The 26,875-nt window shown below is 40.2% G+C and overlaps 1 protein-coding gene across 8 annotated transcripts in view; it reads left to right on the top strand.

The window, feature by feature from the left end:
- Positions 1 to 26,875, top strand: part of FGD4 (FYVE, RhoGEF and PH domain containing 4) — a 242,795-nt gene that overhangs the window by 162,519 nt on the left and 53,401 nt on the right. For 5 of the 8 annotated variants that reach the window (XM_035255842.3, XM_035255847.3, XM_035255845.3 and 2 more), the window contains 2 exons: positions 8,673 to 8,856; positions 14,223 to 14,730. In XM_035255842.3, coding sequence (XP_035111733.2) covers positions 8,673 to 8,856; positions 14,223 to 14,730 — 692 coding nt within the window. The remainder of the gene's footprint in view (positions 1 to 8,672; positions 8,857 to 14,222; positions 14,731 to 26,875) is intronic. The other 3 variants (XM_078338932.1, XM_035255848.3, XM_078338933.1) reach the window with 1 other exon arrangement.

The raw sequence follows: 26,875 nt of genomic DNA, 5'->3' as shown, positions 1-26,875 counted from the left end.
CAAACAGAAAACAGTTCCTTCCACTTGAAGGCTTACTCAAATCCCAGCTTCTCACAGAGGCCTAACCTTGCACACCATATTTAAGATGGAAGTCTGCCCTCCCTTTGACTTCCCACACTCCGGATTGTGTTTGTCTTGTTCTTTTAGCCCTTACCACGTTTTCTCCTAGCACTTATCTCCTTCTGATAAATGATAAATGATTTACTTGCTTTTTTTTGTTTGTTTATTTTTACTTAGCTCATTGATAGGCTTAAGTGCCTAGAACCTAATAGGTATCCAAGGCCAGGTGTGGTGGCTCACACTTGTAAATCCCAGCACTTTGGGAGGCCAAGGCGGGTGGATCATGAGGCCAAGAGATCAAGACCATGCTAGCTAACATGGTGAAACCCCATCTCGACTAGAAATATGAAAAATTAGCTGGATGTGGTGGCGTATGCCTGTAGTCCTAGCTGCTCGGGAGGCTGAGGCAGGAGGATCACTTGAACCCGGGAGGCAGAGGTTGCAGTGAGCCAAGATCATGCCACTGCACTCCAGCCTGGCGACAGAGCAAGACACTATCTGAAGAAAAAGAAAAAGAAAAATTTTTTAAATAGCTATTCAATAAATATTCATTTAATTAATGAATAAATGAAAATAAACACTCTATATAGGTATAAGAATTGCTCAGTGGGCCGGTTGCGGTGGCTCACGCCTATAATCCCAGCATTTTGGGAGGCTGAGGCAGGTGGATCGTAAGGTTAAGAGATCAAGATCATCCTGGTCAACATGGTGAAACCTCGTCTCTACTAAAAATACAAAAATTAGCTGGTCATGGTGGCGCACACCTGTAGTCCCAGCTACTTGGGAGGCTGAGCAGGAGAATTGCTTGAACCTAGGAGGCGGAGGTTGTGCTGAGCCGAGATTGCGCCATTGCACTCCAGCCTGGGTAACGAGTAAAACTTTGTCTCAAAAAAAAAAAAAAAGAAAAGAAAAAGAAAAAAATTGCTCAATGATAAATATTTTTAAAATGCTAAATTCTTAGTGGTTTTGTAAATCTATGCTCTCATCAAAAATGCTTTGTTCAAGGCCGGGCGCGGTGGCTCATGCCTGTAATCCCAGCACTTTGGGAGGCTGAGGCGGGTGGATCATGAGGTCAAGAGATCGAGACCATCCTGGTCAACATGGTGAAACCCCGTCTCTACTAAAAATACAGAAAATTAGCTGGGCATGGTGGCGCGTGCCTGTAATCCTAGCTACTCAGGAAGCTGAGGGAATTGCCTGAACCCAGGAGGTGGAGGTTGCGGTGAGCCGATATTGTGCCATTGCACTCCAGCCTGGGTAACGTGAGCGAAACTCCATCTAAAAAAAAAATGTTTTGTTCACATTGCTTCATATCTTCACTGACAGTATTGTCAGATTTAAAATTCTAGTTCATTTGATCTGGCCAAAACAGTATCAGCTTATGTATTTAATTTGTATTTCCCTGAAATACTATTAAGTGAGGGTGAACACTATTTTTCCTGTCTATATCCTTTGGGTTGTTAGGTCTTTTAGTTAATAGTGCTTAGGAGTTTTTTGTTTTTATTTTGAGGCAGGCTGTCTGTTGCCCAGGCTGGAGTACAGTATCATGATCTCATCTCACCGCAACCTCCATCTCCCGGATTCAGGTGATTCTCCTGCCTCAGATTCCTGAGTAGCTGAGATTACAGGCATGTGCCACCACACCCAGCTAATTTTTGTATTTTTAGCAGAGACGGTTTTGCCATGCTGGCCAGGCTGGTCTCAAACTCCTGACCTCAGGTGATCCATCTCCCTTGGCCTCCCAAAGTGCTGGGATTACAAGTGTGAGCCACCATGCCAGAGTTTTTTTTAATTCTGATTATTATTCCTTTCTTCCGTTTATGTAATACAAAAGTCTTATCTGGGTCTGTAAGCTCCAGTTCTTCACAGGGCATTGTAGAAGAGCCAAAGACGGCTGAACAAGGAGAGGGGCAGATGAAGGGCATTCTTGTATTTTGAAACTTTATATCCTGAGAAAATTTCACATAGATGTTACATGGTTATCTTAAAAATAGATGTCTTATATGTGTTAATCTTGTGCGGTTACAAAGTGCTTCCTTTCATAGGTAGGGTTCTTTCATGTGCTTTTAAATCTTTTTCTGGTTATTTACTTCTCAAAGTAGCAGTGTGTTACTTTTTCAGTCTTTGACAGGAGCAGTAAGATTGTGTAATGAATTAGTTTTATGAAATAGTGGTCTTCCTTAAGACTTGAATGTGGCTGAGCACGGGGGCGGGTGGATCACCTGAAGTCAGGAGTTTGAGACCAACATGGCAAAACCCTGTCTCTACTAAAAATACAAAAATTAACTGAGCATGATTGCAGGTGCCTGTAATCCCAGCTACTCAGGAGGCTGAGGCACAGGAATCACTTGAACTCGGGAGTTAGAGGTTGCAGTGAGCTGAGATTGTGCCACTGCACTCCAGCCTGGGTAACGAGTAGACTCTGTCTCCACAACAACAAAAAGAGTTGAATGTTAACCTATAATCATGGAAACAAAGATGAGACTCATTTCCTGTTCTTCAAGGAACTGAGAGGTCTAGGGAAGCAACTCTGGTTATAAAATATTATAAAACAAAATGACAAATGTTAGTTGAGAAGATACTTAAAGATTTTTGATGCAGGGTGGGAGGACAAGAGGTGGAATAATCAGGTAAGCCTTCTGAAAAAGAGTTCATGGCTGAGGTGAGCTTTGTGGGAATTATAGGAGTTTGCCAAGTGGACCATTGTAGGTATGTGCAAACACCCGAAGCCTGAGAAAAACTTACCAAACTTACAATAGAAGATGCAATTCAATGTGTCTGGAATCTAGGCTGCATAGGAGTGGGGGAGTACAGATGAGGCAAGCACTAAGAAAGTTCCCAGGAAATCTATTTCAAGAGAAAATGAAGCCAGGAAGGTTGGCTCTCACCTATAATCCCAGCTACTCTGGAGACTGAGATGTAGTATCACTTAAGCCCAGGAGTTTGAAGTTACCATGAGATATGATTGCGTCAGTGCACTCCAGCCTGGGTGACAGAGCAAGACTGTGTGTGTGTGTGTGTGTGTGTGTACACACACACACACACATATAAGATAAATAGAAAAGAAAATGAACCTACCGTTGTGGCTTTCCAATAGACATGTTTTCATTTAGCTCTCGATATATAATAAGGTACCTACTAACATGATTCTGCAGTTGTTCATATTGTAGCCGAATTGTACTTAGCTAATCTTAGCTAAGTAAATGTTCTAGTAGGAGGCATTTGGATTCAGGGCATCTTTTACCTGAAAATATTACTGCTCTACAGAGCTTAACAATCAAGTAGGGAAAGATTGTATTTGCATACTACAGTGTTCTCAGAATGTGAAACCCAAATCTGGAAATGATTTTGCTTCTTTTAAATGTCACACTATTGATCTCTAGAATTAATATTGTATCTGAAGAAAGGGGGAAAAATCTAAATAAATAAATAATTGAAATATCAAGAAGAGGAGGAATCAGAGCTTTAGGGTCTACCATTCTCATCATCTGTAATGCCAACAGAGACTAATAATAAACTGCATCCTTAGAATATTGCGTACAATTTATCATCTTTTCCCTTCTTATAGAACTAATTTGGGAAAACTTTTTAAACACTGAATATTTGTTTGTTGGATAAAATGTAGTTTATTTAGCTTTAGATTTTTATTTTTATTTTAGTTTTATAATGTAGTCTTCATAATCTGGATGATGCAAAGGATTTACTGGTCCTTTGTAATTCATGATCTTGTATCTGTAAGGGAGGAAAAGTTTTCTGCTACCCTTTAGGTTTCCACCTGGACCTTTGAATTAAGCTGACGTAAAAACAGATTAGCAGAACAAAAACATACAAGAGATACAAAGGATGGCTGCAATTTGTTTGGTTGCCCAGAAACTAAGAAAGGTGGCCATGAAGAGAAATTTAATCTCAATAATTTACGTATCAATTCCTGGGTTGCACCTGCCATCTGTTATCATTTCTTTTGGGTACAGACTATTAAATTGAAACATGAGATCTTGGTTTTTAACTGGAATTGGATTTTTCGCATCGTAAGTACATAGCATACAAGATTTCTTTTTCTTTTAGTCCTGCATTAGATGTTCCTCAGTTAACTGCATAACTTCGGGAGTTGAAAGAATCATTTCCAACTCATTCATCAGTTAGGTCTTTTGAGCCACAGTATCTGTTATTTTTATTTATGTATTTTCTGAGACAGAGTCTTGTTCTTGTTGCCCAGACTGTAGTGCAATGCTGTGATCCTGGCTCACTGCAACCTCTGCCTCCCAGGTTCACGTTATTCTCCTGTCTCCGCCTACAGAGCAGCTGGGATTACAGGTGCATGCTACCGTGCCCAGCCAGTTTTTTGTATTGGTAAAGACGGTGTTTCTCCATGTTGGTCAGGCTGGTCTTGAACCCCTGACTGCAAGTGATCCGCCCGCCTCAGCTCCCAAAGTGTTGGGATTACAGGCGTGAGCCACCTTACCAAGCCCAGTATCTTTTTATTACATTATAAAAGATGAACAAGTAATTTTTTTTTGAGACAGAGTCTCACTCTGTCTCCCAGGCTGGAGTGCAGTGGTGTGATCTTGGCTCATTGCAGCCTCCACCTCCTGGGTTCAAGTGATTCTTTCTGCCTCAGCCTCCTGAATAACTGGGACTACACGTGTGTATCACCACGTCGGCTAATTTTTGTATTTTTATTAGAGATGAGGTGTCACCATATTGGCCAGGCATGTCTCAAATTCCTGACCTTGTGATCCACCTACCTCGGCCTCCCAAAGTGCTGGGATTATGGGTGTGAGCCACCATACCCAGCCTTTTTTCTTTTTCTTTTCTGGTTTTTTTTTTTTTTTTTTGAGACAGTGTCTCACTGTGTCACACCAGGCTGGAGTGCAGTGACATGATCTTGGCTCGCTGCAGCCTCTGCCTCCCAGGTTCAAGCGATTCTCTTGTCTCAGCCTCCCGAGTAGCTGGGACTACAGGTGCACACCATCATGCCCAATTGTTATTATTTTTTAAAATTATTATTATACTTTAAAGTTAGTAGAGACGAAGGTTCATCATGTTGGCCAGGATGGTTTCAATCTCTTGATCTTGTGGTCCACCCACCTTAACCTCCCAAAGTGCTGGGATTACAGGCATGAACCAACGTATCTGTCCAATAGAATTTTTTCTAAGCCAGTGTGTTTAACTCTAGCCATTCTTGTACCATCTTCAGATCTGATATATTCATGTACCATTTGTTCTTTTTAAAAATATATATATATTTACTGATTGACTGTACATTTGCATTTTCTCCCTTGCTGAATTTGATATCTCCTCTGTGCTTCTAAAACACCTATGTATCCAGTATTCACTTTTGTCAACAGCATTAAACTGCCTCTCTGCTAGTAGATGATCTCCTTAATGATACACTAATTATAATGTTCCAAACATTTGCCAAACATAATGCAAATAGTCACTATAAATATAACTGTAGGCCAGGCGTGGTGGCAGATGCCTGTAATCCCAGCACTTTGGGAGGCCGAGGTGGGTAGATCACAAGGTCAGGAGTTCAAGACCAGCCTGGCCATTATGGTAAAACCCATCTCGACCAAAAATATAAAAATTAGCCAGTGTGGTGGAGGGCGCACATAATCCCAGCTCCTCAGGAGGCTGAGGCAGGAGAATCACTTGAACCTGGTAGGCAGAGGTTGCAGTGAGCTGAGATTGTACCACTGCACTCCAGCCTGGGCAACAGCGTGAGACTATGTCTCAAAAAATAACAAATAAATAAATAAAGCTGTGATCAAAAGTGGTAAATTCCTTACCTTCATCAACTCCTGCCTTGTGGAGGAAAGACAAAAACTTTAAATCTGTAATAGATTTAGTATTTTACTGCAGCTTTCCTACTTGTTACTAATTATTTGATAATTATACCACAAATTGTGATAAGCAATTTGGAGAAAGTACACAGTGCTTATGAAACAGTTTAAGAGATGGACACAGTTTAGATTGGGAAAGTGGTTGGAGTTATCCCTGAGAAAGTGATAGGTATCATTGTATTTTAATTTTTCACCCATCTGGCACATAACAAATAGGGCATGTTTAGTGAGTAAACTCTAGGGAGATGGATGAGTTATTTCATAACAATTTTAGCACACAAAATTATATTCACTTCCTTCTTTTACTATTCTAGTTAAGAATGTTGAATTATTCATGACCTTAAGATATTTCCTTTTTTTTGGTGGGAGGTATTTCTGTTTTACTGCATTAGTTCATATTTATTACTCCTAATGTTAAAAGGTTTTTATGATAGGAGATTTTCCTGTTTTGCTACATTAGTACATATTTACTCTACACAGGACTTTTTTTCAGTAAACTTAACAAATATTCCACTTATATAAAAGCCCTTTTGTTCCAAAATGACACTGTATTAATCACCCCCACACACAAACATGTTGGAAGATATCATTTTTCACAAAAAGAAGCATGCCCTTTTTAAATTGAGATTTTCTTCTTGTTTATATTGAAGGGAATAAAGTGAATTAATTGCTCCACTTGTAGTTCATTGTGAGTTTTCTTCCTTCCCTATAATAAATTGATAACTGGCACTGAAATGATGAAATCTAGGCCAGTGAGCATGAGCCAACTGTCAGCTAACTGAGTTTATAAAAGAGATGAGATTACTAAAAACCAGGGAAACCAGCTGAGGGAAAATGGAGCATGTAATTAGGAGGCGACATGATTTCTCACCCTTCTTCCAGAAGGTATGAAAAGGATTTAAAGAAGAAAAAAGATGATTCTATTTGATCTGTCAACACCGCTTATTAAAAAATATGCACGTGTTATAATATTTTATCCTGAATGTTAATCTTAGAGAAGAATAATACTGGTTTTCAAAAGGGTAGTAATTTTTGTACTGATTGTGCACTTATGGCCTATTATATTTTTTCATCTACAGTGTGTTAGGGAAATTCTGTAGATTTTAGTATTTCATGAAGTAATCTGTTTTTATCCTATTAATTTATTGAAGGACTTAGGAAGTAGGCAGATTATTTGTGGAATATTGATGCAGGTCAACCATCTTACCCTGTTTAATGTTGCTACATGGAAATACCTGACACTGGGTAATTTATGAAGAGGCTTCTTTGGCTCACAGTTCTGCAGACTGTACTGGTAGCACAGTACCAGCATCTGCTTAACTTCTGGTGAGGGCCTCAGACTGCTTCCACTCATGGCAGAAGGTATAGGACAGTCAAGATATGTAAAGATCACATGGAGAGAGAGGAAGCAAGAAAGAGATGGGGAGGTGTCTGGCTCTTTAATAACCAGTCTTGCAGGAACTAATGGAGAGAGAACCTATTCACTAACAAGAATGGTACCAAGCCATTCATAAGGGATCTGCGCCCATGACTCAAATCCCTCCTGTAGTTCCCACGTCTAACACTGGGGACTATGGAGGGGACAAACAACCAAACCTGTAGCACCAACTCTGTAACATAGCAGACAGTGATAGTAAAACTTCTTTATCCCTTCACCCGCTTCTGTAGCAGCAGCTCTGTAACATAGCAGACAGTGATAGTAAAACTTCATCCCTTCACCCGCTTCTTTTTTGAGACAAGGTCTCACTCTGTCACCCAGGTTGGAGTGCAGTGGTGCAATCTTGGCTCACTGCAGCCTCTAACTCCAAGGTTCAAGTGATTCATGTTCCTCAGCCACCTGAGTAGTTGGGATTACAGGCATGCACCACCGCACCCGGCTAATTTTGTATGTTTTTTTTTTTTTTTTAGTAGAGATGGGGTGTCATCATGTTGGCCAGGCTTGAACTCCTGACCTTGTCATCCACCCATCTCAGCCTCCCAAAGTGCTAGGATTATAGGTGTGAGCCACCGCACCGGCTCCTTCACTGCTTTTGCTGCATTTATGATGAGGAGAAGTGCTAGTAATGGTAAGAGCAAAAGTCTGGATACCAGTCATAAAATTAGATTAGGCTTGTTACCCCAGGCCAGTCACTTAACCTCTCTAAGCTTTCGTAGACATAGGAGGACGATAGTGGTACCTACCTCAGAGACCTTATGAAGTATAAAATTTCATCAAACACCAAATGAGATAAAATGCTTTCCTTAAATGGGAAGGAGATGCTATGTTAATGCAACATTGTATTACCGTTGTTTGTTGCTTTGTTGGCTTTTATGTTGTTTAACTCATTAGCTGTGGTTTCTGGTATATCTATTATCACTCTATTAGAAAATCTGTTTTGTAGCAGACAATGTGTCTATAGGATTTGGTTTTAAATTTAGCACCACCTTTTCCCTATTTAGATGAATAACTGCTGTGTTATCTGTAATAGACCTTAGAATGCTTTAGCCTTATGTGTATTCTTAGTTGTTTAATATTGCCATATTTAAGATGCAATAAAATTAAAAGAACCAATTAAGTTAGGAGATGGGATTTCCAAAAGGCACAAAGCAAATGTCCAAGAGGAACAAAAGTCTTTTGGTTATGGTTTAGTTCAAAATTTGACAACCCCCGCCCCCCGCCCTTTACAGTAGTTCTGTAATGCTGAATATTTTTGTACCCAGGACACAAGACTTTTTATTGTTATTGAACAAAATATCAGTGAAATACTGAATTCTATTCTTTTTCTACAGTGCCTCCAAAGCCATTACACCTGCAGAATTCACCTTCGTCCAATATACAGCAAACCCCCAAGCATAAAGCTTTACCTAGTGCAAAACCAAGGATGGAGGAAATTAAACCTGCCTCTGCTTCTTGTGTCTCAAAAGAAAAACCCAGTAAAGTATCAGATCTCATCAGTCGCTTTGAAGGAGGCAGGTAAGAGCTAATTTACAATGGGAGAAGGCAGGGGAAGAAGAAAGCTGATTTTCAAAAAAATGATAGTTATAGGTTTTCTAAATAAAAAGCATAGAGGATCTTATTCCATTAGGTATGGTAGGCCTTTAGAAAGGGTGAGTTTTTAAAACCAATGACTTAATCTTGCCCTAATATGAACTGTCATTTACAATGTGTTACCTATGTGCAGCACTGTAGGCCACCAGCTTTTTCATGAAATCGTGTGCTTTTGTATCTGTGTGCTTTCTCTTGTTGCCTCTGTATCTCTGTGTGTCATTCTCTATGTGTTGCTCCTTGTGGGTCATTCTGTGGGACACTGGATATCTGGGTTGGAAAGGCTGAGCAGTGGCCTCTATCTCTTCGTTTCTCACTTGTATGTTCGTGAATGTGACCCTTGTGTGCTTGTCTCCTCCCTGGGCCCTCTCTTCTTTCTGACCCATTTTATTTAATGTGGGTCTTCTGTACCCATTCAGTCGCTGTTTCTCATCTCCACATACTCCATCATATTGTAGGTTTTTAAAGAGATATTACCAATAGCAAAATGTATGTTAAATTTCAGTTTTATGTATATTCTTTAGTCCTAGTGTTCTAAAAAACAAGATAGGTGAAATATTATATTTCTCATTTAAAGATAAACAGAAACCCACTTAAAATGCTTTTCTCCTTATAAAATTCTCATTTATTTATTTTTCTTAGTCTTTTGATAAAAAATTTTATTGCTGACTTAAATATAATTTTTAAAAAAATGTATCAATAGGATTTTATTATCTGCCGTCAAAAGTCTATGTATAATTAAACAGAATGTATATAACTTCACTTTTATCCTTGAAACCAAATATTTTCATTCCAGTGTAATATTTGGGACTTGTTTCCTATTAGAGTGATTTTATTATTTATTTGTGGGATTTACTGTTACTTATGTAATGAAATTATAACTTGGAAATAGTTTGAGTATCTTCTGGGAATTGTGACCAAGCACAAAACCTGCAGTGTCCCTCATTTTTAAAATGGGTCTAACAGATGGGGGTTCTTCCTGTCAATTTCCTGTAAACAACTCAGAGCCTCCCTCTATTTTACAAAGTTACAAGTTCTGGAGAAAATTAACTTAGAAGCCTCTTCAAATTGTGGGAACTTTGGTCATAAATATTTAAACTTCAGCATCTCCTCCTGTGAAGTAGGTTTTACAAGACCTTTGCTATCTTGGATTACAGTGATCTTTACTAGAATGGTTTAATTCCATTTAAAACATTTGTTTGCTGCTTGGGTTAAGTAACCTCTCATGTTTGCTAATTCCAGGGGCCATCCCTAGTGACTGTGTAATAGAAGGAGGGGCTGGAGCCCTGACTTAATAACAACATAAGCATGACAGAGCCTGCATCCCTAGGTTTCAGGGATAACTTTCTGGAGCCTTAAAAGCATCAGTATTCCAAAGGCTACGTCCTCTCGTCCTTGCCATTTTGGTTAACCCGCTCTGCATTGTTTCAGATTCCTCTACATGTGAAATGTTTGTACTTTTTCCACTTAATGTTTTTTAATCATTCAAGCTTCACAAATTCAGTCCCATTTTGATGCAAAGGTTGAAGTTTTAATTCATCTAAGGAAAAATGTGCTATGATTTAAGATTTTTTTTAAAGCAAGTTCTGTGTAAATTGGATATAGTGTGCTTTGACAGTCTGGTGAAGAAATATTATTGGTGGCAGAGTCCACTGCCAATATGAAAAACAGTGATATGTTCTCAGTGAGGTATTACCACTACAGACTGGCCCCAAAAGTGTGTGATGGGTTAATACTGCATTGGATCTATAGAACTTCAGTACAAGATTTGTATTTACTGTTGAGTGATGCCTTTGTCTTTGCAAGGGTCATTTTCAGTTTTAGCCCTCTTTGTGAGAGCTTAGACTAGCTTTGTAAATAGAGGGAGATTCTTAGTTGTCACAGGAAATTGATAGGAAGAACCAACACCTGTTAAGAGTGGATAGTCATCATGGTCATATCATACTGTTGTTAAGACCTTACATGGCTGGATATGGTGGCTCATGTCTGTAATCCCAGCACTTTAGGAGGCCATAGTGTTGGACTGCTTGAGCTCAGGAGTTTGAGATCAGCCTGGGCAACATGGCAAAACCCTGTCCCTACAAAAAATACAAAAAATTAGCCAGGCATGGTGGTGCACGTATGTGATCCCAGCTACTTGGTCCTTCCTGACGTGGAAGGATTGCTTGAGCCTAGGGGGTCAAGGCTGCAGTGAGCTGAGATTGTGGCACTGTACTCCAGGCTGGGTGATGGAGTGGGACCCTGCCTTAAAAAAAAAAAAAAATTCCAAGTTACACCATTTTATTAAGATGAGAGATTGGGAACAAGTAGATTTTCTTTAATTTTTACTGTGGTTTTCTTTCTTCTTTCTTTCTCTTGTTCCCCTTTATTTCTTTTTTCAGAGTAAGCGAGAGTACTCTTTTTAACCAAGGAAGGACTTTAAGATTTTAGAAATAAGATTATGTTTCTGTAGACCTGAACATTGGTTTTTACCATGGATACTCCAAGGTCAGCTATTTTCCCTTATGGTTTGGCATCCACAAAGCAGCAGGAATCCAAGTACTGGTTCAACTACTGGTTTTACTAACTCGTTACCCACCTAATCGTTCCCTGTCTCCTTCCCTCCCTCCCACTCATACTCTTGACGTTACTTATTATGGGACATTTGCAGCTCTCATTCAAAGCCATCCTTTAGACAAGATCTGAAAATGCTTAAATTTGTTTCAGAGGATCTGTTGAGGATCTTTCCACCAGGGAACCCAGAGACTGATGCGGGCAGGAGGAGGACAGTTTGATTAAAATCTCTAAAAACTACTTGGGAAATTAGCCAGGCCAAAGATGTCCTCTTCTAGGGGGCAAATCTCAATTCAAGAATGTATAACATTTAAGTATTGCCTGCCTCCGCGGATCACGAGGTCAGAATATCAAGACCATCCTGGCTAACATGGTGAAACCTCGTCTCTACTAAAAGTACAAAAAATTAGCTGGGCGTGGTATCACACACCTGTAGTCCCAGCTACTTGGGAGGCTAAGGCAGGAGAATTGCTTGAACCCGGCAGGCAGAGGTTGCAGTGAGCTGAGATCGCACCATTGCACTCTAGGCTGGGCGACAGAGCAAAACTCCATCTCAAAAAAAAAAAAAAAACAATTGCCCACCTCTAAGTTTTATATATATGACATTTTCCCCCCTACTCAGTTTATCCCTTTCTTTCCTCTGGTGTTGGACTTTACCTGTATCTTTTTTCCTCTCTCATCACTTTCTTGCTGTCTACTTTTATTCCGTTTCATGCTCCAGTCCAGATCAGCAGTGACTGGGAAGGGTGGAGTAAAAGCGAAGGGGACACATCTGAGCATTGTCCTTGGGACCGGGCTGCCTGCTGTTTCCTTCCCCACCTCCCTTTATTCCATTACCTGCACTGGGGAAGATAATCAGCTCTAGACTTTCTTCCCACATTTTGACTGCAGCCTATTCAACTGATGCTCATTCTGTCCTTCTGCTCCAGGACATCATAACTTGGGGCAAAGACCATGGGATTTAGAGTTGGATTCATGTTTGAGCTCTGGCTTTTCTGCTTGTTACCCTGTGACACTGGCCACATTAATTTTCGAAGCGTAGATTTCTCTGTGGGATCCCTGTCTTTGGAATTACTGTGAGGATGAAACAAGATAATTATTGTAAGGGGCTTCGTGTAGTTTGTGGTTCTTAGTAAACACTTTAGAAGTGTTTCCGGCTGTTATTATTGTCATAATCATCATCATTATCATGGTTATTCAAAGCTCATCAAATATTTATTGAGTACTTCCCCTGTGTCAGGCACCATGCTAAGAGGTAGGAATAAAGCAGAGAGCAAGCCCACCCTCACCGAGTTTCAGTTGCTTTACTTCTTCTCATTTAGGTCACAGGAATCTTTGAACTTGAAGCCCAGAGTTTTGTGTTCCATTCTCCACCCTACTCCCAGACTCCTAGATTAAAATCTTTACAGATATTTCTGTTGGAATATTGTTCTATATTGGAAGTAAGTTTCATTCTCCTATTAGGACTACTATTATGTCAAGCAGTAATAAGGACTTGAAAGAAAAATAAAATAAGATGTGGAGTTAGTGATGGAGAGTGCTGTTATAGATAGGTGAATCTAGGAAAGCCTCTTTGGAGAGGTGTTACCTGAGCAGAAATCTGAATGGTGAGAAGGAATACCAGTGTTTTGGGGGAGATTGTCCTAAGCAGAGAACAGCAGCTGCAAGGACCCCAAGATATACACTTGGTTATTAAAAATGAGGAGCATCGGCCGGGCACAGTGGTTCACGCCTATAATCCCAGCACTTTGGAAGGCCGAGGCGGGTGGATCACGAGGTCAAGAGATTGAGACCATCGTGGTCAACAAGGTGAAACCCTGTCTCTACTAAAAATACAAAAATTAGCTGGGCATAGTGGTGCGCGCCTGTAGTCCCAGCTACTCCAGAGACTGAGGCAGGAGAATTGCTTGAACCTAGGAGGCGGAGGTTGCAGTGAGCCGAGATCGCACCATTGCATTCCAGGCTGGGTAAGAAGAGCAAAACTCCGTCTCAAAAAAAAAAAAAAAAAAAGAATGGGGAGCATCAGGGAGTATGGCAAGAACACAGTTAGGGAAGAATGGAATCTAATGAGGCCAGGCGCTTCGGGAACTATAGTATGTAGAATCTCATAGGCTGTCTTTGGGACTTTAGTTTTCCCCTGAGTGTATGAGGAAGCCCTCAGAGTTTTGTGACTGACTTGTAGAGGTTCTATTGTAGGGGATCAGGGTAGAAACAGAGACCAGTTAAAAGGCTATGGCAGCATGAATAAAAAAGTTTTGAGAGTATGCATTATGCCTTCCAAATAAAAGTAACTTGTTGGTTCATAATTTGTTCATAAATGAAGGACTGGCTATACCTATTTAAAAATGTTAACAAAGATCAGTAAGTAAAAATGTTAGGAAGAAATTATTTTATTAAATGTAAGTACTATATCTAAGTCTTTACTAACTAGTCACGTTATTAAACAGTACAAGGATCAACAGAAGTTAAGTGTTGAATAAATAATAAATAACCCAAGGAAATGTTTGAGTCCCGATAGGTAGAGCTCAGGGTCATCTTCTTCATTTAAATATTTATTTAAATGTGGATAGCACCCAAAGAGACAGGGGGCTACACTGAGAATATTCAAATCTGTGTTTCTAAAACCTCGGCGATAGAAAAAAAATCAGCAAATGTTCCTTTTCAACTGGAATAAACTTGTCATAATTCTAGAACTTTTCCATGCCAATGTTTTCATGCTTCCTTTGTATTTTATCTTTTAGCTCATTATCAAATTATAGTGATTTGAAGAAAGATTCTGCTGTGAACCTAAATGTTCCTAGAACCCCGGGAAGGCATGGATTGACAACCACACCTCAACAAAAACTCCTGTCCCAGCACTTGCCACGGAGGCAGGGCAATGATACAGATCAGACTCAGGGTGCACAGACTTGTGTGGCCAACGGTGTAATGGCAGCACAAAACCAGATGGAATGTGAGGAGGAGAAAGCTGCCACTTTTAGCCCAGATACTTCTATTCAGGCTTCTGAACCCTTGCTTGATACGCACATAGTGAATGGAGAAAGAGATGAAACTGCCACAGCTTCTGCATCACCCACAACAAATGACTGCGATGGAAATGCTTCTGACAGTAGCTACAGGACTCCAGGCATAGGCCCAGTGCTCCCCCGAGAAGAAGAAGGGGCAGGAACTGAAGCCAAGGTACAAGAGAGGGAAAATGGGGAAAGCCCTCTGGACCTGGAGCAGCTGGACCAGCACCACGAGATGAAGGTACAGCATGAGACTAACTCATAAGCAGGGAACCCCCTGCCTACTTAATTGTTGTCTTAAAACCCTTTATTTATTGCACCCGTGCAATGTATCAGTCAGATCACCCACACTGGCAGTTAAATGATTTTCAGGCTCTGGCAGCTGATGAGTGTTTCCCCTATGCTCTAAGCAGACATTTCACTTTTTCTTTTTGTGTAGTTTCTGTTTCTGTCTCTGTTGTAATTTCAGGAGTCAGAACAGTGTGGAAATTTTAATATAGGAAATCCACAAATATGTTGTTTTTATATAGAAGAAATTCTAAAATCTTTGTTGTTCAGAAGTTTCTTCCTTTTTTTTTTTTTTTTTTTGAGGTGGAGTCTTGCTCGCTCTGTCGCCCAGGCTGGCGTGCATGGCAGGATCTCAGCTTACTGTAACCTCCACCTCCCGGGTTCAAGCAATTCTTCTGCCTCAGACTCCTGAGTAGCTGGGATTACAGGCGTGCACCACCATGCCCAGCTAATTTTTTTGTATTTTTAGTAGTGCCGTGGTTTCACCATATTGGCCAGGCTGGTCTCAAACTCCTGACCTCGTCATCCACCTGCCTCAGCCTCCCAAAGTGCTGGGATTGAAGGCGTGAGCCACTGCACCCAGCCCAGAATTTTCTCATAGAATAAATTGTAGACCTGTAAGATGAACCTGCCACTAGTAAATGTTACTTTTAAGGACATGAATATGGAAGTATTAAATTATTCAACAGATTATAACTGTTTCTAGGCTTTTAATTTTTTTAAGTTTTCTAATTAATACCCAATATTATAATCAATGGTATAGTCTTTGAGTTAGAAAGCCATTTAAAAATCATTTTAGAGCCGGGGGCAAGGCAGGAAGAGCTCCTCAGCCCAGTAGTTCAAGACCAGCCTGGACAACATGGCAAGGCTCTATATCTACAAAATTTGTAAAACTTAGCAGAGCATGGTAGTTCACACCTGTGATCCCAGCTACTTGGGAGGCTGAAGTGGGAGAATTGCTTGAGCCCAGGAGGTCGAGGCTGTAATGAGCCATGATCATGCCACTGCACTCCAGCCCGGCCGACAGAGCGAGACCCTGTCTCAAAAAAAAAAAAGAAAGAAAAGAAAAAACATCTTAGTTTTGCAATTAATTTATAGAAGAAGAAGTAGCCCAGAAAACTTGTGAGTTTTTTCAAGGTCGCACTGCTTTTTGAATATTAGCTCACAACCCTCATGCTGTGACTCCCAGGCCAGTGTTAAATCCCTGAAGCAACAAGAAATGTCCATCAGTGAAGCAGTCATGGGTAATAAATTGTGGAATTGTTGAGAACTGGGCATTTCTATCCTTTCTAAAGAGGAAAGTTATTTGATGAACTGCCTGGATGGTGTTTCTGCCCATGTGCACAATGTCTACTAAGAAAGAGTTGATTTGCGGGTGAAATATATACTGACTCTCAAGGAGAGAAAGTTTAAAGAAGGAAGTGGGTGGAAGAAAATGAGTTATGCTTGGTAACATGATCTGAAACAGTAAAGAAACAGGACATTGCAAAGTGAATTTCTATACCTCGATACAGCGATAGAGTTTAGTATGTTTGAACCGTGATGGAAGGAAAAGGTGGTTAGAACCAAGAAAACCTTTTACCACTGTTGGGATGATGGCACCAGCAAGTATAGATGAAATAGTAAGAGCTGTTCTTATAAAGGAAAATATAATTGGGGATGATGCCTGGGGTTGTTGGATGGTACTTTTTCTTGCCTGTCACATATTATTATGGATTCATTTTCATAGATGAATCTTCTGTGGGAGAGATTTTGTAGAATTTTCCTATGAAACTAATGAAACATAGACTAGTATTACTGGCATTTCTCCTGAATGGGCCTTTACACAGTAGATGACACGTGCTGTATGTGGGAAGAAAAAGCAAATTTTCTTTGCAGAGCTGTTGATGCAAACACCACATCTCTTCTGTTAAAATGGAATGTTAGGATTTAATATCTGTGCTGCTGTGGCAGTATGTTCACCTTTCCTGCTCTGATGTTTAATATGTTGCCTTTCCTTCTTCGTAAATGAAAACATAAATGTTAGTAGTGTTAAGATGGTAAATTTTATTAGGTGTATTTTACGACAGTTTTAAAAAAAATCTTAAAAATGTTAGTAGTCTATAGTGGACCAAACAATTAGAACAAATCACAATTCTACTTCTGGCTTGTTCATTAACTAGCAGTATGAGCTTGAACAAGTCAATAATTCTTTGTTTGTTTAGCAAAAGAATCTAAACTGCATATAATCTTAAGGCCCTATCTTCATGTTGTAAAAGCCCCACCCCCCACCAAAAAAAAAAAAATCTTGAGGCCCATTTCAGTGATTATATACTAATTCTCTGCTGTGATATGTAGGTATATTCCCTTGTTAGTATAGTCCACCAGATTATCAGCTGCTGCATAAACTGTCTAATGTGTTGAACTTCTAAGATATAATGGAATATTTTTAGTTTCAATCTGCAGACAACTGAAAAACTTTAATCTTCCTGGAAGTGGATATGGATATTGACCTCAGAATAGTCATGTTTCATTTAAGCTGGTGTTAGATTTAATAGGTATTTCCCAAATGCCCACAGGAATGGGAAAATGTGAAGGGATAGGGAATGAAAGTAGAGCAGCTAGGAACAGTGGCTCATGCCTTTGATCTCAGCACTTAGGAGACTAAAGTGGGTGGATTGCTTGAGTCCAGGACTTGGAGATCAACCTGAGCAGCATGGCGAAACCCCCATCTCTACTAAAAATACAAAAAATTAGCTGGGTATGGTGGTATGCACCACTAGCTACTTGGGAGACTGAGGTGAGAGGATTGCTTGAGCCTGGGAGACAGAGGTTGCAGTGAGCTGAGATCTCACCACAGCACTCCAGGATAGGTGACAGAGTGAGACCCGTTCTCAAAAATTGTATATATACACACACACACATATTTTGAAGGCAGCTTTTCTTTATTTACCTAGAACTGAATGGTGAACTCAGAAAGGTGTTTTTTTTTTTTGAGACAGAGTTTTGCTGTTGTTGCCCAAACTGGAGTGCAATGGCACGATCTTGGCTCACCGCAACCTCCACCTTCTGGGTTCAAGCAATTCTCCTGCCTCAGCCTCCCGAGTAGCTGGAACTACAGGCGCACACTACCATGCCCAGCTAATTTTTGTGTTTTTAGTAGAGACGGGGTTTCACCTTGTTGACCAGGATGGTCTTGATCTCTTGACCTTGTGATCCACCAGCCTCGGCCTCCCAAAGTTCTGGCATTATAGGCATGAGCCATCGTGCCCAGCCAGAAAGTTCTTTTTTGTGGCTACTCAGTTTTACTATGTTCTTAATATAAGAAGGAAAAATGTGAAAAAATTGAACTGTTCAATTAAAAAATTCAGTGTGCCAGGCTCACTCTCCTGGACACCAGAAACACAGAAATGAACTAGACAAGCCCTGTCAATAAAGCCTCAGTCTAGTGAGGGGTGAGAGACATACATAAATTGACATAGGATGGTGCAGTAAGTGCTTCGGAAATACAGATGACTGGGCCAGGTGCAGTGGCTCTCACTTGCTCTCCCAGAACTTTAGGAGGCTGTGGCCGAGGATCTCTTGAGCCCAGGAGTTCGAGACCAACCTGGGCGACAGGTAAAACTGTATCTCTACAAAAAATTTAAAAGTTCACCGGGTGCGGTAGCACTTGCTTGTGGTTCCCAGCTACTTGGGAGGCTGAGGTAGGAGGATTGCTTGAACCCAAAAGGTCGAGGCAGCAGTGAGCTGTGATCCCACTACTTCACTCTGGCCTGGGCCCACAGAGCTGAGGCCTTGTCTCAAAAGAAAAAAAAAAAGGGTGGGGGGGAATGCAGATGAAGAAACAGTTGTGCCCAGGAGTACTAGTTGAGGACCAGGCTGCTGAGAACCAGTTGAAGTAGGCTTGAGGCAAAGGTGGGAAATTGCTAGGTGATCAAAGATACACTGGGATGGGGATGAGTGAAAGTGTGAGCAATGAGCAGAGGCAAGAGAGTAGATGCTGCATTTGGGGAACTATTTCTAACCGTATAATCAGAGGTCAGAATGGCTAGCAAAATGAATATAGAAGTGGAAGGCTAGATTTAAAAGAGTAAGCTAAGAACAGACTGCAGTGGGCTTTTGAATACCTGTTAAGAATGTAAATATTTTTTTCCTGAAAACATTAGAGATTTTTTTTTAAAAAGTGTAAAAATCTTAAAAGGTTTTTAAAACCTTTTAAGTTGCTAAGAGTTTACAATTTTCATTGAAAAATAGGAAAATTGGCAAAGCATACACACAAAAAAAACTACACCCATAATTCTACTAGTGAGAATTGCTTAGATATTTAATATTCTGGCTTGTTTTTCTGAGCTGTTTGAAAAAACATACTTGATCGCATAATGTATGGTCACTCTGTATCCTGTTTTGTTGGATTATACATAGGTATTTCCTTCATATCAATTCAAACTTTCCATAAGCCTAGTATTATCTGGCGTCAGGAACACTTAATTAAAGCATGGAAGTGACATGATGACACATGTGTGGGTTTTTGAAAAATGAGTCAGATGAAAGGGAAAACAGATGGAGCAGGGCACGCAGTTAGGAAACAACTGCACTAGTCCAGGTATGAGATGTGAAGGGGGCCTGGAGGAGGCAGAGGGTGAGAGACAAGGAAGATTTTGAGGGCCTTGTGGCTAGATGAGGGGATTAAGGCAGGCTCAACTCTTAGGGTGGATGAACTGGCAGACGGTGTGCGATTGGATGAACTGCAAGAGAATGGAACGCAAAACCTATTTTATGGGCAAAAAAGTAAGTTATATTTTGACCTTACTGAATTGAGGGGCTTTTTGTAAGTCCCCAGGTGTAGATGTCTTACAAAAAATGGAACATTCTGGGGGTGTGGTGGCTCATGCCTGTAATCCTAGGACTTTGGGAGGCCAAGGCAGGCAGTTCAACTGAGGTCAGGAGTTTGAGACCAGCTTGGCCAATATGGTGAAGCCCTATCTTTACTAAAAACATAAAAATTAGCTGGGCATGGTGGCACCTGTAGTCCCAGCTACTCAGGAGTCTGAGGCAGGAGAATTGCTTGAACGCTGGAGATGGGAGGTTGCAGTGAGCCTAGATTGCGCCACTGCTCTCCAGCCTGGACGATAGAGTGAGACTCTGTCTCTAAAAAAAAAAAAAAGAATATTCTGGAAGCATTACAGTTTACTGGTTAAGCGTGAAGGCTTTGGAATGAAAAGACCTGAGTTTAAATCCCAGCCCCGTCACTTACTAACTAACTAGGTGGCCACAGACATTTGGAGATACTAATTAGGCAAGTGGAACTATGGATCCAGAGCCCAGGAAAGAGGGTGAGAATATAAGAGGATGTGCATGAGGGTGTGATTAATGTTGCCAAAGCAGAACGTGTAGGAACAGGAAATGGGCCAAGAGTTGAGCCATGAAGCACAAACAATAGAAAAGGAAGTTTAATAAATTGTCCAAGAGAAAAGAGAAGAGAGAACAGTGTTTTGGAACCACAGAGATGGAGGGGAATGGGGTGGGAGTACAGACATATTGATGAACTTTGAGGAAAAAAGCATAGTCAGCATTTAGAACATGAAACTAGGAGTTAGCCTAGACCTTTAGTAAGACTTAATAGCTAACTAGCTATATACTAGTATATAACTCAGTGACTTGGGTAATTGAACAAAGTTGAGCAAATGTATGTTTCTCATAGGTTATGGGCAAGGCACTGCAGTAAATACAAAGAAGAAACATAGTTGAGATGAAGAGTTAAGACAACAAATAACCATTACTCAAGATATCCTGAGGTCAAGGAAAAGGCCTCAGTGGGCTAAGGTTTACATCATCGCTCTGAGGGTGAATTTACTGTTGTTAGCAGAAATGGAGAATCTAGGAGAGACTAAGGGACCGCAGCCCTGTGGTAGCTTGCAGGCTTGGTGATAGAAGTGTTGATTTGGGCAGTGGCCTGGAGCTTGGGGAAAGTGGAGATTAGCTATTGTAGCGACCGTGACCATGATTCTGAGAGCCTTGGGCAAAGACTATGGGCCAAGCATTGCTGAGTGGCCAGGAATTCAAGAAAAAGAAAAAGCATACTCCGAGTAGGAATTAGCCGGTACCAGCAAGTTAGCAGTGCCAAGAGAACAAGGACGGGGTTTAACAGAATGTTGAATTGAACCAGGAGAATTGGGAAAGATCAGGTGCTTGGAGGTAACAGCATGCAGAAAGACCCAGTTTAGTGTGAGTGTAAGAGAAATGGAAAGCTAAAATCTTGTTTTATGTGGGTTTAAAAAAAAAATGAAAAAGCCAGATACCATAACCTGGTGGTCAGGAGCACAGGCTCAAGAGCCAGGTCCTCTAGATTTGAATCCCACTCAGCCATTTACTAGCTCTATGACCTTGAGCAGATTTCTTCAGCCTCCCTGTGCCTCAGTTACTTCACCTGTAAAATGGAGGTAGCATATCTACCTTGTAACATTATGAGGTATAGATCATTTAGTAGTTGTAAAATACTTTAGAACAGTGCCTTGGCACATATGAGCTATATATTTGTTAATGAAACATCCCATTTTCTCACTTGTGAATCAAGATGAATAGACTCAAGACCTGAGATGTTATTTAATTAGATCTAAATTTCAACACATTCTGACAGGTTAATACCAGCACCGCTCTTTCAGTTCTCCCTCTGTGGGATGCACAGAGATAAGTTTGCATACCGCCTCTTTTTTAACCTAGGGTTTCTGTATTTTGTTTCTCCTGCCTGAGGACCATTGGTTATTACCATGTGATATACTCTCATTAGTATATACAAGGTTCTAACTTAAGGGAATTAACATAAAGCATTTATAAATGACTGAGTTATGTTGATGGTCTACTGAGTCTTTAGATAAGTTAATTCAGTTATTTAATGTGTATATATATTCAGTTCTTGGTGCCTGTTATTTAATTTCTGTAAAACTCAAAGAACTCTTTAGTGTATTTTACACTATGTGAATTATAAGAAGAGTTGTTCTCTCTTCACCACCACTTCCTATCTGATCTTGTGCAAGTAACCAAACTCTTCTTCTTTCTGTAACCTCTGTTCCCCACACCCCCGACATATCACCAAAGAATGCAGTTGAAACCTTCAGATTAAAAGCTCTCACTTTTAACTCTCCTTGAACCCAGGAGACAGATGTTGCAGTGAGCTGAGATCATGCCGTTAACTAACGCATCTGTTCTCCCAACTCATTTCAAGTTTTGAACTGGATAGTGTGGAAGACCTAAGTTTGGGAAAATATTGGTAGGTTACAAGTGGGCTTGGAATTACCTCCCAAAGCTTCTTGGATCGTGCTGAGCTTACAGCCTGTTGATGATTATGACACTATATTATAAAGCAAGGAATAACATATGCATATCATACGTGGGTGTTTCTCTCTCTCCCTTTCTCCCTCCCTCCCCTCCCTCCCGCTATCTCTCCCTCTCATACCCACTCTCTCCCCCTGTCTCTCTCTCTCTCCCTCTCTCTCTCTCTTTAACAATGTGAGTGTGGTGATAAATTCCCTACTGTTAACAAATCTTTCCTGAGACCTCATGACCCTTTTGATGGCATTTATGACATGATCCTATATGAACATGAAACCTGTGTTTTATTCCTCTACCTTCTGGTTTTCTTATTCCTCCATTCCTTCTTGGTGTCTGTTATTTATTTCTATAAAACTCAAAGGACTCTTTAGTGTAATTTACACTACATGGATTATAAGAAGACCAAAATTGTTCCCTCTTCACCACCTACTTCCTTCCTATCTGATCTTGTATGTCTTTTGTATGAGGGATTTCTCCTTATGCAGCAGGCTGTAGCAGAGCAAGAAGTTGATTTTCTCAGACCGGGGTTTGAATCTCAGCTCAGTCACTTACTAGCTATATGACTTCGGGCAAGTTACTTAACCTCGTGATGACACGCTGCCTCATCTATAAAGTAAGAGTGATAATATTCCTGCTTCATAAAAGGATTAGGATTACATGAGATAACTCATGTGAAGCACATAGAATGGTGCACGTAGTAAGTACTCATTAAATAGTGGTGGCTGTCACCTTCTCTCGCTTGTGATAGCTTCCTTGATTTCCCAACTTCTTAGTTTTATAATAAAGAATCTGCAGAATTTTGGAATATCACAGAATGAAGATGTCTAATACAAGTGATAGGTTAGACTACTTATGTGACATTCACATGTCATTGTGATCTAATTTAATTTAACAGCCTGCAGCCCCATTGAAGACTTTTTTTTATTATTTTTTGAGACGGAGTCTTGCCCTGTCACCCAGGCTGGAATGCTGTAGCACGATCTCGGCTCACTGCAGCCTCTGCCTCCTGGGTTCCAGCGATTCTCCTGCCTCAGCCTCCCAAGTAGCTGAGATTACAGATGCACGCCACCATGCCTGGCTAATTTTTGTATTTTCAGTAGAGCTAGGGTTTCACCATGTTGGCCAGGCTTGTCTTGAACTCCTGATCTCAGGTGATCCACCCACCTCAGCCTCTCAAAGTGCTGGGATTATAGGCGTGAGCCATCAAGCCTGGCCTCCATTGAAGACTTTAATGTGTGGCAAGACATATAAAATGACATATCAAAATGTTGATGCATCAGATAAATTGTGGTACAAAATCAAATATTTATTCCCTAAGTTGACTCAACATTTTTTTTTACCAGAGAATGAGCTTTAGGGACCACAGAGATGTATGTACCTGCACAAAGCATACACCCTCTCTCTCCATAGAAAAATATAATTGACAGATTTGAATAGAAACTCCCCATGATTAAGAAATGTTCATTCATGTCCTGTAAAAACTTGATAATTTACTTAGGTTATTTACATACATATTGTTTGACTATAAAGTCTAATAAATAGATGGGGAAAGCTGTAAGACCTTTTAATGGTTTTGAATATATGTTTTTAGGAAAATTCTTCCTACCTAAAATGAAATCACATATGAGAACATGTGCTTAAGAGTCATAAAGCATAATATTGGCTGATTCATTTTAAAATAATTGAAGATTTTACCTCTGAAGCATCTCAGGAAACTATAATTGTTTTTACCATTTACAACATTCTTTCCAGAAGATCTGCTCCCCCTGCTTGGTAGTTTCGAGGCAGGATGGATGGCACCAATATTTAGAAGAATGAATCGCTGGCACCATCCAAGTGTTTGTGCCTGTCCAGTTAATGAACTCTGGGAGCTGCAGTGGGGGCCCTTTGTTCTGCCTCGAGCCATATGGGAGAGTCATGCCAAAAGGTCTGAAAAGAGCTGCAGGAGCTGGTGACATCTGCAAATGAGGAGGCAGGACTGATACTGCAATGCATTCATGAAGTAGTGGGGTATGGAGACTAACAACCAGGCTGAACCTAAGCCCAGAGAGGAAGGAGCAGATCTCTCCTAAAGGGTACTGGAGGTGTTAAGGCATACAGTAACAGCCTAGGAAGTGCATTACGCAGAAAGAGGAAAATTAATTGCGTACTCTATTATTGTAAGAGGAGTGTAACTTTTGATGCTGATAGTTTAGATATGCTCTTGTGTATATTTATTTTGAGGCAGTGCTTTGGGAGTCACCTTTCAATTTATAAGTATAGTATTGTGTATGTATTTGTAAGTTTAAAATCCCTTTATTTTTTTTATTTATTTTGAGACAGAGTCTTCTCGTGTCACCCACACTGGGGTTTAATGGCATGATCTCAGCTCACTGCAGCCTCCACCCCCTGGGTTCGAGTGAGTCTCCTGCCTCAGCCTCCTGAGTAGCGTGCACCACCATTCCCAGCTAAATTTTGTATTGTTAATAGAGATGGGATTTTAAAAGCATCTTACTTTGGATATCCCTACTTAAAATACAGGGATACTCAAAGTAAGATGCTTTTAAAATAGCATTTTTGAAAAATTATAAATTATGTTGAAAAGTCAGGCTTCTTTTCTTAGACTTCAATAGAAGAAAATGGGATTATATATTAAATTAATAGTGCATGACTACTACTGTTTCCCAAAGGATTGCACGAATAAGTGGCTTCCTGGTAAAGTGCCAAGCACAAGTAGTGGTTGTATAACTTTGAAGTGCTCAATGTTAAGAAGAAATATTTACCTATTTAGTTTTCCTATTTAAAAAACATTAGGTTACAGCCCCAATGAACCAGCAATTTTAAAACTACTTTAATTTATATGTAATTCTAATATAGTAATAAAGCCCCATGCATGCAAATAAATCATATATTTCTCTTTAATGTACTTATAGATGAGTTTCCTTAAATAAGTTTTTTAAGTTGGAAGCCACCATATTATCACTTCAAAATGACTGTATTTTTATATCTGATAATTACAAAAATGCTGAAAAGTCTGTCTTTAATAGAATTTATGTTGGAAGAAATAATATATAAATTAAAGTGTACAGTAGTAATACATTTCATTTTCAGGTGGATTTTGTAAGCAGATAGTTGGTGATTTTTCAGTCTGTCTATTACAGGCAGATATCACAGTCTTGGGTTTTGTTGCAAAGAAAGATGATAGTGACCAAGGTGTATCATGAATAGTAACTTAAAATCGTGTACTTGCCTGTGTGATACAGTTAGTTTCTAACTCTCTGACCTTGGGTAAGTAACCTGGCGTCTTTGAGCCTCAGGATTTTGTTTTGTTCTATGTGTGCTGTCTGTAAAATAGAAATAACAATGGTATTTATCATTGTAAGGATTCATCAGTTTATGTAAAATCATTGTCATGGTGTCTGGCACACAACAATTAGTGTGTGTTAGCTTTTATTATTATGGTGATATTATTATTGCTGTTTTGATTGACCTAAAGCAAGGCACCATTAGTCCAAGATTTCCTCACATCTTGAAATCCCTAGTAATTTTTCTGCAAATCCTGTATGTAAGAGCGTGATTAAACCATATATTGTGTGCAGGCTTACTTTTTGCTTATCTTTGTGTTGGCTTTGTCAGGGTTAGGGACCTAACGTGTAGAAGACCATCTGTGTGAAGAGAGCATAGCTTTTGCTAATAACTGCTGGCATCCCTCTTGGATTTTGCAAAATCTGACCAGGATATCCACAATTGCCAAGTTCAGCTAAAGCATGCCTTGCAGTCAGCAAAGATTGTTTCTGATAAGCTTCCTATTTAAGATTGTTTAGGACTGCGGAAGACCTTAGGGGTGACTTCGTTGCATAGCAGTAATACACAGTAAGAGCTGTCAGTTAATATATTCTCTGATTCATGAAAGATGTATTATTTTATCATGGCACAAGTTCTGCCAAGTTGCTGTCTTTAAAGATATAGTCAGAATTTGAATCAGAACACAGGGTATGAGTGAGTCAAAAGAATCACTGTCACCACTATCAGAATAAAACCAAGGGCTTGAAAAGAATAAACTACTGCCACTAATAACAACGTGCATGTATTTCAAATGAATTTTGCTGAATGACAGAAGCAAGACTCAAAAAGCACATGTATTTATATGACATTATAGAAAAGGAAACATCAGTAGGTACCAGGATCTGGTGCTAGGAGCAGAGAGAGGGTGGATTACAAAGGGGCACAGGAATAGTTGCGGCATGATGGAAATATTCCATATCTTGACTGTGGTAGTGGTTATGTCAGGGGTCCCCAGCCCATCGGCCACAGACTGGTACTGGCTGATACATAGCCTGTTTTGGATGGGGTCGCACAGCAGGAGGTGACCGGTGGGGCAGATGAGCAAGCAAGTTAAGCTTCATCTGTATTTACAGGTGCTCCCCATCAGTCACATTATCATCTGAGCTCTACCTCCTGTCAGATCAGCAGCAGCATTAGATTCTCATAGGAACTTGAACCCTATTGTGAACTGCACACGCGAGAGATCTAGGTTGCATGCTCCTTATGAGAATCTAATGCCTGATGATCTCTCACTGTCTCCCATCAACCCCAGATGGGACTGTTTAGTTGCAGGAGAACAAGCTCAGGTTTCCCGCTGATTCTGCATTATGTTGAGCTGTATAATTACTTCCTTATATATTACAATGTAATAATAATAGAAATAAAGTACACAATAAATGCAATGTGCTCAAATCATCCTAAAACCATTCCCCTCCCCCTGCCCCAACCGTCAATGGAAAAATTGTCTTCCATGAAACCAGTCCCTG

Source organism: Callithrix jacchus, chromosome 9 (assembly GCF_049354715.1).
Source record: "Callithrix jacchus isolate 240 chromosome 9, calJac240_pri, whole genome shotgun sequence".
In the NCBI taxonomy this organism is placed as follows: Eukaryota; Metazoa; Chordata; class Mammalia; order Primates; family Cebidae; genus Callithrix; species Callithrix jacchus.
The sequence above is the reverse complement of the archived record's forward strand: the minus strand, read 5'-3'. Positions and strand labels throughout refer to the sequence as shown.